At 42.8% G+C, this 11,363-nt stretch overlaps 1 protein-coding gene across 1 annotated transcript; it reads left to right on the top strand.

Annotated features, from left to right (window-relative positions):
- Positions 1-295: 295 nt before the first annotated feature.
- Positions 296-4,030, top strand: LOC147428507 (uncharacterized). The gene is made up of 5 exons (XM_086496344.1): positions 296-520; positions 1,057-1,085; positions 1,155-1,231; positions 3,772-3,888; positions 3,981-4,030. The coding sequence occupies exons 1-5, from the start codon at positions 296-298 to the stop codon at positions 4,028-4,030; spliced, it is 498 nt and encodes a 165-aa protein (XP_086352470.1).
- Positions 4,031-11,363: the final 7,333 nt, after the last annotated feature.

Here is an 11,363-nt window from a genome sequence, read left to right as displayed (position 1 = left end):
CTGCCAGTTTAACCAATATTCTAGCTTTTTTTGATCCCCCGGCACTTCCCCATATTAAATTATCAGTTTAACATGAGAAAATAATTTAGGAGAATTAGATATTAGTTATTAGATATTACTGCTACTGTGTGAGTGCCCTTGTCTCCTAGCTTTGCCTTTGTTTCCTTTGTTTGCCCTTAGGAAAGCAGTTGTGGTTGTTGATGTGGAGCCCTTAAATTGTAGCAAATGCTCACCATGGCTGATGCAAGGAAGCTTTGGGATGTTTTAATTCATTGTGATAGCCTGCATAACAATCATGGATGCCATATCTTGTGGGCAGCATGCATTGTCATATAATGGGAGCAAAGAGCGCCATTACAATGCTCTTGACCTCATCCATGGTGATGAAGCCCTCGCTTTCTTTGTTGAGCAGGGCATGGAGAAGGTCATCTTTGGGAGTAGTATCCTGCATCATGGCTTGCTTGCGCTTGGCAATGATGCTAGTCGCAATGATGGAGATAACGCATGCACCACTTTGGAAGTATGTCATCAATGCACTTGGCAATGATACTAGCATCATTGCGCTTGGCAATGATTCTAGTCGCAACGCTGGAGATAACGCATGCGCCGCTTTGGAAGTATGTCAGGCCATGACAGCCAGGAAATGAGGTCACCGACTTATGGGAAAGCCACTTGCTCCATGTCCTTGACAAGCTGCGGAAGAACCTGAACGCCTTTGTCGATTTTGGTGGCAAGGAGTAGACAAGGCGGCTCATGACGTTGGTGGACAGTTCAGAAACGCAGGAGCCAATGGACGACCATCTTGTGCAAGAGATAACGCCAAGCTGTGGTGCTGATTGATGATGGAGTGGTCTACTGCCTTCCCGATTATGTACTTACTGAGTGTGTGAGTGGGATCACATGATTGTCTTCAAAGATGTATATGTGGTAGTACGCAAGCCAGCTTGTGACGCTTATGATGATTTTGCAATTCTCCTTGCCTCTGGCAGATGTGGAGCCATTCAAAAGAATCTGAAGCTCAAAATTCGAATATGATGAAAAGGAGGTGATTTCTAGATAGCCGAGGACCACACTGATGATAACAGGTGAGAGGTAGTTACAATGCTAGTTGTTGAGTGAGAAAATGTCTCATTAGCAATTTATTTGTTTAACAGCCAGCAGATGCTTTTATGGTTGCTTGATCATCTCTGCATTGAGTACAAAAGCCAAATACTGGACTTCAGTGAGTCAGGTATGTATTTACAAGTAGTTGTTATGCACGTGGATGTATCCGCCATGCTCTATCGATATTTTACCTCCTTTGGCTGTCTCCAAATTCTTTAAAAAGGTTTTGATATTTTGCCTCCTTTGGCTCGTCGTATTATGTTTGAAGGATTTGCAACACCTGAAAACAGAGGCATGTCTGAAAATGCCCTTCGAAATGTTGTTTTGGCCACTGAGGAGGGGTTTTTAAAGCTTGTAAGGCAATCGACTGCTTCAGATCAGCACTTGGTGACGGTGGGAACTTGCTGCCTAGTTGGGGTCATTGTGGGGCAGGACTTTTATATTGCAGATGTTGGAGATTCACGAGCTGTTTTGGGGAGAGCTATGACTACAGATGGTTACATTTTGGCCACACAAGTAACAGTTGATGAGAATCTAAATACTATAGAAGCTCGAGAACGGTGATGACGACGACGACTCGATGGCTGAAACCCGTGGTCTTCTATCTGCTGAATTCTTGGATTCTTCGAGGCTGAATTGGTCTACTTCTATCTGCTGTCCAAAGGGGGAAAACTGCTGATGGTTCTGAGTGGTCTTGGGGTTGCTTCACACGGCTGAAAATCCCTGTTTTGGCGAGGGACTTAGGGCTGAGTAAAACGCTGGAACAACCAGGATCAAGGCTGCGTTTTTATGTGCTGTTTTCGCAAGCTAAAAACGCTAAGGATCTAAGTCAAGGATGCGTTTTTATGGGTTGTTATACTTGCTGAAAAACGCTGCTAGTCTGTGGTGCCAAGCTGTGGAAAAACGCTGCTAGTCTGTGGTGCCAAGCTAATGTGTGCTGGCGTTAGTGCATAGGCTGAAATGCTGATGTTGGTTCTGAGGTTTGGTGAGCCAAAACGCTACAATGATGATGGTCTTGGCGATGATGCAAGGGGGGAAGGATGCGGGGGATCTGGTGTTGCCGCGGTACTGCAGGAGGACTCGCCAGCAGAGGTCTTTATCCAAAACGCTAGGCTTTGGGGGGGTAATGCTGAGAAGTGACCTGTTGAGCGGGAAGCTCCTGTTGCCTCTTCTGCCAGAAAGTGCTAACTTGGGTTTGCTTATATATTAACTTAGCAAAATTTCCCTACCTACTTTTGTTGGAAAGTCACTTAAAAATAATGTTGAATTTGCTGATCAAAAACGCTGGCATGGCAGCAATCCTAGCGTTAGTAGTTAGCTGCAAAAACAGCGAGAAGTGCAAGCTTTCCAAGGCTCAAAAACGCTGCTGCTGATGGTCAAAAACGCTAAGGCTGATGTTAATCTGCTGGGGTACTAACACCAGAAGGGAGAACTCCAATGGCGATGGCTGAAGCTGTGGAAAGAAAACGCCAAGCTGGGGTGTAGATGCAAAAACGCCAGGGATGGGTGAAGATGCAAAAATGCTAGATGTCTGAGGGGGTACTGCTGAGAAGTTGCCTGTTGAGTGGGAAGCTCCTGCTGCCTCTTCTGCCAAATAGTGCTAGCTCTAGTTTGCTTATATACAAACTGAGCAATGATGCTGCTTGTGAGATTGTGGAGAAATATCCAAGATCGGTAGGCTATTGTCACTTTTTTCTGTTGTTCTGTTAACAATAAACCTAGCAGCTTCTACCAATTAGGAGGGAAAGATGGAAACGATACGTAGGAGCTTTTAATTTCTTGCGCATATAAGTATATATTTTCACAAATTCGAAGGGCCCTGGCATAGCTTAGTTTATAATCATATATAATAATAGCTCTGTCATGGTGATGCATGGCTCTCCATATGCAAAAAATTGCCTTTACAGATCATATGATGACATTCACTTCGAATGCAGAAGCCACGAAAGTAAGGCATTGATTGAGTTTGATAGTAGATCGTGTGATTGAGTCTAAGGGTTTACACAATGAATTCTGAGGTTTACCTTCGACATAATTTAACTACATTATATATAGGAATATGTAACCATGAGGAGATGCCTCTACCTTATGAAACTACTCCTCAATTACATTAGATCAGACAAGGTCTATAAAGTTCTACAACCCAATGCAACAACACAACAAGGAGTGAAGGCAATTAGAGCAAGATGGAAAGATGAAACGGTACGTAGGAGGTTTTAATTTCTTGTGCATATAAGTATATATTTTTATGGCCCTGGCACAGCTTGGTTTATAAGCATATATAAGAATAGCTTTGTCATGGTGATGCATGGCTGTCTGTATCCAAAAAATTGTCCTTCCAGATCATATGATGGCAATGGTGGACTTTCTGATGAAAATCCTTACAAAGGGTTCCCTTATTTATACTCTACTCTACCCACCCATTACCATTTCATTTCGTCAGTGTCTTAGATTCCCTCTTGAGGTGCCCTATGTGGATTTCTTTTCGTCATTGGTGTGGGTTCGTTGCAGTTCCCTAGCTGAAGAAAATAGCCTTGCTGGAATCTCTTTGTTTGGACAGCTTGAAAGATGTGTGATTATCGTCATGTAATGAAATTAATTATTTAAGCTAAAATTTGTGACAATCATTACTATTAAGCACTCCTACTTGATGTTGGCTCTTACCAGGTGAGACCACTCAACTTGAATGTTTGCTGCTCTTCCTGCAGATCACAGTGTGTTATCCCACTTCTGAGATAACGTTAGCTAGAGTCACATTGTATTGGAGAGATTATCAACAAAGATGTAACTAGTTTGTTTTCAAAGTTCTTATGTAAATAAATAATCATGGATTCTCTACGCTGTGTTTATTTTATTGCTTATATATATGGATGCAGGGTTGCAAGAGTGTAGAGATGAGTGTGAAGTGTTGAGCGAAGCAGCATAGTGAAGCTGAATTTGGAGTACTTGCATAAGTCATTGCTCCACGATAGACCATAACAAATTGTACTGAAGGCAAGGGTAACCCCTTGTGGTTTGATCCTGGAGCAGTAGGTGGAACTTGCAGCTTACATGGTGGGTTGATGTATGCGATGGGGATATTTCTTGCAGATATATACTATTGCCTATGGCAGTCATGTTGGATTGACATTTATCATATGAAGATTATTTTGTAAGGTCATGCTTTGTAAGGTAATTGTGAACCAAGCACAATACATCTGGCTATAGTTTTGTGCGAGTGTGTAGGGTTCTGGGTTACTTGTGAGTCAAGTCTCTTCTTGTGGATTGTTCCAAATGCCGTGGGTTGATTGATTATTGAAAGTTCATATATTTTCATAGGTAGCATGATGAGTACTTTCACCAAGACGTAGGTTGAGGTAATTTCGGGAGACACGCCGAGTAGGGCTAGGACTTTTCGTCTTGAAGTTACTAGATGAATTACTATTTTGCATATTCGAGTTGCTAGATGTATTACTAGTTTCATAATACATCTCAAACTAGCAAGTGAGCTTGAACTCTCTTGATTCATCTAGCAATTATCTTACCATATAGCTATTCAACTTACTATATGGTAAGAGGATTGCTACTTGAAGCATCGAGGAGTTGTCTCACGCTTACTAGTTTGCACTTTTACTAGATGTGTGTATTGAAACTAGTAAAATATCTAGCAATTATATAAATTTTGCCATATGGTAAGCCGTCCAAAGCTCCTTGTGTTAAGAAGAAAGATGAGTACCGCGCACTATAAGCAACCCCATAGAAAGCCACGATGCAGGTCTGAATGGTTGTGTTCTCCTGGCGAGTAAAGGGGGAGCGGGGGAGGCAAAGGCGAGTGAGGAGGGCCATCCACGTTCTGATGCAGAAAAAGCTGAGCAGGCTGGCAAAAATGTGCAAAGAGGGTCAGCTTCAGACTTTGGCAGTTAGTGCCCTACCTTGTAACACTCTCCGTCTCCTCTCCTCTGGGAGCCTCTCAAGATAAGGGCATTAGGAGAGAAAGGCCAGCTCTTCCCGCGACTCAAGGTGGCTAAAGCACTGCCTCGTGCTGAGTGAGCCTCCATTGCGCCCTAGCTCGTATTGCGGGGGGTGTGGTTATTATCCTACACTACCTCGGGTAGCGGGGGAGTTGCTTCCAATGAAGCAAGCACACACCCATGGAGGTGGATTGCCAGCTCGGCGCTAACTGTCCGCGTGGATGGGAAGTGGCTAGAAGGGGAAGCGGCATCTTGGAGGTTGGAGCTTAGAGCTTGGAGTATTTGCAACGTCCACGTGGAGATTGACCTTCTCTTTTTAATATAGATATAAGATAAGATGCTAACGTGACCCTTCACCTTCATATAATCATATATAATCCTTTCTAATTAACCAACGTGATTTGGTACACATTTTGAAAAGTGACCTCTCTCTCTCTCTCTCTCTCTCTCTCTCTCTCTCTCTCTCTCTCTCTCTCTCTCTCTCTCTCTCTCTCTCTCTCTCACACACACACACACACACACACACACACACCTAGTTAATTATACAACTTTTATCCCAAGTGTTTACATTCTTCTAGCAAGATTGGGTATTTACACATGAGCAATACCCTAAATGTAGAGGGTCGCTAAGGGCTAGTAGAAGATCGTGGTGCTCATTTGGCACTTACAGCTAGGTCACGAGTCTATTTGTTAAACTGCATTTGCTATTGTCATGTGGAGGGTGAGCTGGAGTACTGCTTATTCTACAAGGAATCACTACATAGGGATCCTGGGCCTCCTCCTATTGGTGGGGCGGTGGGTTCCTACTGCCTGGGGTGCTAGATCTGTCCCGCCAGGGTGGTTCTGTTTTTGCGCCCGCTCAGAGCGCCGTAGGTTAATAGGCTTTTGGATAATCGCTATGTACCTTGGCGGGCTTACTATCATTAGATAATAATCACCATCCTCTCTGCGCACTCACTTTGGGGCCAAGCTCCACTTTAGAAGGGGGCTCTGATAGCAATGAACCTCGATGGGATTATGTACAAAGCTCAAGACAACGGTGGGGGTTGGGCTCTCATCTTGACATGGACACAACATTTATCTTCGCGACAGAGGGGAAGAAGAGAGCTAATGAATCCTATACAAACGCTTTGAGTCCGAAAAAGATTTTGAAACCTAATTCCTTTGGCATTCGTACACTAGCTGAGGAAGTTCTACACAAGGCGATCAAGATAAGCCAGAATAAGCTTGAAGACGGGTATGTGATGCAGGCAAAGTTCAATCCAAAAGTAGTGCTTAAGAGCATAGAGGTCTGTTGTGCTCACTCGTGGTGCTTTACTTTATGGGCGAATGTATGTCAATTGAAGGATTATGGGAGTGGACGTTAGTGGCGACAAACAATAGAAATGTGATCTTTTATCTTATGGCTATGGGCAAAGGCTTCTATGTGGTAGTGTGTGCCTTTGAGCAGACTGTCTAGGATCAAATTATGAGAGGAGGCTATTGAGGGGCTTCCCACTTTGCTTATGCTATGCCCCGTCGCTCGAGTTCTCTCCGAACCAAGAGTTTATGGACTTTTGCCCAGTGTGGGTGTTGAAAGGTCAATCTTTCAACAATCCTTCCACAAAGATTCCATGAAGATTACTCAAATATTCTCTAAAGATTTCAAATAAAGATGCTGATGAAGTGATGAAGACGAAGATGGATGTTGTAATGTGAAGATACAAGCTCATGGACATCATCAAATATCCCGTTATTATCATTTTGAGCCATTACGGCCACTTTTGTAATGTTTACGGGAACTTCATATTTTAAGTCGGCAATTGTATTTTGGCCAGAGATGCTTGTTGGATGAGCAAAGCCAGCTCACAGTGTTGTAATTAAGCTCTATAGAAGCCTAGGGACAAATCAGGTCATTTTGGCCGGACATTAGGTTTTCTAAGGCTTAGTATATAAGCCAAAACCTAAATCTTTGTAAAGAGACTTCTAATAATTTGATCTTTTGTGTCTTTGGGAGACTGCGAGAGAGTGAGAGTGAGAGTGTGTGTGTGCTATAGGAGCTACGGTGGTCGGAATCGCAAACGGAGAGCAGCAGTGTCTTGCCCACGAGGAGAGCTACGCGTTGATGCTTACATCACGCGCGTTCGTCTGTGTTTTGGCAGATTCACCCGCGAGCTACTTTTGGAGTTTCGGTGAGTAACTGTTGACCGTTTTTGCATTTCAGTATATCCACGCGATCAGAGCAAGTAGAGCTACACATTAGGAACTTTAGTTTTTGGAAACGTCGACCTGCAAAAGCCGGCCAAACATCCTACGCGTTTTTTGCACGGAGGGTATTGGGTAGGTTTTTTTGGTCACGGACCTTAGGGAGAGGGGCCTATTGGTGTTGATAGGATATCCCTCAAGTTTCATAACGTTTCGAGAATGTCTAATGGGCTTTTGGCATGCGGTAGCATCGTAGGAGACTCTCACATTCACAGAACCGATGGCATGTAGATTTGATATTTCTGTAGGAAGTAGTCATTAGTCGGTCGAGTAGAGGTTGACACCCTTTGCTTGCTTCCACGCGCCTGGGGGTAAGTTCGTCCTTAGCTGACATTATATGTTAGGTGAGTTCTCGCTATGCTGACGTCCGTCGCGGCGTATCTGTCCAACATTGGCGCCGTTGCCGAGGACGAGGGCCCTAAGTAGGTGACCAAGACTAGTCCTTGAGGATAGAGGTCCCTCTGGCTTGCCAGAGTACTATTTTACATTTAGATAGGATCAGAGGGTGGTGGACTCTTTTGGTCTTAGGGAGAGTCTAGGGAGAGTGTGTCTGGCCTAGATCCTTCGTCTTAGGTAGTATTAGGTAGTAGTAGGTTCGGGTGTAGAGAGTAGGAGTTGGAGTGGTAGATGTGGTGGTAGGTTGACTTGAGAGTCCGTGTGAGGCTAGAAAGCAACCAAGACATCAAAATCACCATCTCACATTGATGAGTAGGAGTACGGTAAGTAGGATATCTTGATTACTGATCTAGAGTACTTTATGCATGTCTTATTTGCTGTTAGGCTCATCAGAGAAGTGGAAAACACTAAGTAGGAAAGACAGTAAATTCAAAAGTTTCTGTGATTATTGTTGAGAGCTCTACAGAGCATAGGGAATACTACTGCCAGGAAAAAATTGCATTTTAAGACAGTAGACATCCTACGCGTATGATGTCTCCAGGGCACTTTTGGTAGGGAATTTGGAAAAACTAAGGTTACCAGTGGGTTCAAAGGGTAGGTTTTACCCTAGTAACATACTGACTTGGGTGTTTTTCCCTATTTTTGTTGACCAAAAGCCAAAAGGCGGAGTCAGAAAACGTAAAATTTCAGAAAAGGCTTAAATTGAGTGATTTTTGCATGTTTTTGCAATTGTGAAGCATACTTGCACTTGCTGAGAGCATAAGGAAGCATCAGGGACACTTCAGTCTGAAAAAATCAACAGTAGACATCCTACGCGTAGGATGTCTACAGGGTGATCTGGGCACTTTTTGGAAAATCTGAGGTTACCAGTGTGTTTAGAAGGTAGGTTCTACCCTATTTTCACCTGGAATGTGAAAATTTGACCAAATTTTGACAGATCAAAGCCAAAAGACGAGAATTGCCAGACATCCTACCCAAATTGTGTCCAAGGCCTAATTTTGAGACTAAACCATAGGATGACTCCAAAGGCATGTTCTAAATGTTGTATTGAGTGCATGTGATAAATTTCATCTCATTTGGGTCAGTGAAAGTGAAGATTGAATAGACTTTAGTGTTTTTGGACGGACAAAAGGCAAGAATAGCTAGTTTTGGGGTATTTTGACATCCAAACTCAAATCTAAGCATACCAGTGCGTTGCTGAAGACTAGGGGAATCTTTGGTTCAAGTTTGGGTTCATTCTGGGCAAAAAGACATCCTACGCGTAGGATGTCTATTGCATGATTCTGAGACCAAAATTCTCTTTTGACCATACCATGCTGTCATATAGCCTTAGATAAGCCTCCTAGGCAAATTTGGTCCAATTTGGAATTGATTTGACTTGGGGATTCATCAGAATAGACATCAGGCTTTTGGATCAGATTCTTGATCATTTGACCAACCTATAGGTGTCAGAATCAAAAAGTAAAAGTAGTTGTGAGCTTAGCACATCAAGGGGAAGCTATAGTGCAAGTTTGAGCCGAAACAGAGCAAAAAGACACATCCTACGCGTAGGATGTCTCCAGGGTCATAAAGTGGTCAAAATTCTACTTTGGCCATATAGGGAGGTTCTAAGTGTCTCAAGGATTCCAGAACTTTTTTCAAAAGTGAATTTGGACCTTGTTTGGCCTATTTACCAAGCAAAGACAAGAATTGTCAGACATCCTACTCTTGGAGTGCACTAGAAGCTTATGCAGCCCAAATCTTGACCTATTGGCATCCAAATTCAAATCTAAGCATACCATTGGGTTGTTGAGCACTAGGAGAATCTTGGGATCAAGTTTGGACAAAATCTGAGCAGTTAGACATCCTACGCGTAGGATGTCTCTAGCTTGATTCAGGACTCCAAACCAACTTATGAGCACACCACTGTGATCATCACATCAAGGAGAAGCTGGGGTGACAATTTCAGGTCATTCTGAGCAAAAATACATCCTACACGTAGGATGTCTCAAGGCCATTTTTAGGTCCAAATAAAATTCTGAGCATACCATTGTGTTGCTAGACTTAAGGGGAGTCTCTGGACCAAATTTTGTTAAATTTTGAGCATATAGACATCCTACGCGTAGGATGTTGCTAGGCCAGTTTTAGGGTCCAACTGTAATTCCGACCATACAGGAGTGTTCACAGTCTCACAGAGATCCCAAATCTTTTTTCAAAATTGAATTTGGACTCATTTTTACCATTCTAAACTGCAATTCACTGTTTTGGCCATAACTTTCACAAACGGTATCGGATCGAAAAAGTTTTTATATCAAAACGTAGCTTGAGAGCGACACTACAAATCTTAGAGCAGAACTTGAACAAAATGATGCCCATGGCAACCATTTAGTTCAACTTTGAAAAAAACATCGTTTAAGGCCTCAAAATGCATCCGGAAGTCAGGGGTGTCTAAAACCAACAGTTCGAAAGAATTGTGAGAAAACAGTCACGGTTTTTGAAGACTGCTAAGTTAGCAGATTGAAATTATCTTTTGGGAAAACCATTGGTCTCCCGCGGAAAGGTGTATAAGTTAACTACGGCCTAGTGTAAAATTTGAGCGTCCATACACAAATCTGGTAGCAGTAAGACCATACACAAGGACTCTTGATTTTGCAACAACAGTCGCAAGTTTTGGAGAACTTTAACACAAGATTTTTGCTAGCATATCATTGCGACTTGTGCATAATTCTCTTGTGCTAGCTTAAGTTTAGTTCAGCTAAAAGCAAACTTGAAAGTCACTTCCGAGCTCAAGGAACAAGTGTGGCCGTCAAGGGTACATCAAGAATTTTTGCATTCATTGTGAAAAAGTTTGCCAGCTAAATAGAATTTTGCAGATTGTGTGCTAAAGTGAACACAGGCTAGCTCGACTCAAGAATCGCTACGAAGGGAGAAGTCGTTGCAGTATAGTGGTAAGTTGCATAACTTATCACAGTGCTTCCACTAGATCGAGGCCTGTTAAAAAGCTCTAGGCAAAGCAAGCATCCAGACAAGTCAGTATCAGCCTTGGCAAGCAAGGGAGCCAAGAAGTTCAAGCAAAGCCCAGTTCAGAAAACTCAGAGAGTAAGACATCCACAAAAGCCGAAGAACCTCAAGCGAAAAAGACCGACACAAGGGTGCTAATAATTTTTATTAGCATTGAGGCAAGCAATTAGAGCTATCACCGAACAGATACAACAAGGGAGTCAAGACGAAAGCAATGGCGTCTCAAAGGAATCAGACCAGCCGAGATGAAGCTTCAAGTACATCCACAAAAATTACAAGAGAGCAAATTTGGATTTATCTGATTGGCCACTACAAAAGATTGCCATGCTATGAAGATGTCAATCGGAATTTGTACATCAAGACAAAGAAAGATACAGAGGAAACTCGGACATCTCAATATGTGGAAGTTGAAACAGCGAATAATGTACTACACCCACATCCAGATTTCATGGAAGACTGTCTGGGATCAATTTACATGAAGCACGAAAAATACATCGACAATGAGATAGAAATGTTGTACAAGGATCAACTTACAGAACTCTACTCATAACCTCCAAGTATTTTTCTGTACAAAGCACAAGATGGAAAACGAAAAATTGGTACCCTCTATGGAGACGAAGACGGTCGATACTATAGAGCTGTCACAAGTCAGGAAGTTCCTGTAGAAAA

This window comes from Adiantum capillus-veneris, chromosome 23, assembly GCF_014529385.1.
Source record: "Adiantum capillus-veneris isolate H3 chromosome 23, ASM1452938v2, whole genome shotgun sequence".
Lineage (NCBI taxonomy): Eukaryota > Viridiplantae > Streptophyta > Polypodiopsida > Polypodiales > Pteridaceae > Adiantum > Adiantum capillus-veneris.
The sequence above is the reverse complement of the archived record's forward strand: the minus strand, read 5'-3'. Positions and strand labels throughout refer to the sequence as shown.

Coding starts and splice junctions, on each gene's coding strand:
- LOC147428507 (XM_086496344.1), top strand. CDS start 296: ATGGATGCCATATCTTGTGGGCAGCATGCATTGTCATATAATGGGAGC. Junction 521..1,056: donor ACGCATGCACCACTTTGGAA/GTATGTCATCAA, acceptor GGTGATTTCTAG/ATAGCCGAGGACCACACTGA. Junction 1,086..1,154: donor GACCACACTGATGATAACAG/GTGAGAGGTAGT, acceptor TTTGTTTAACAG/CCAGCAGATGCTTTTATGGT.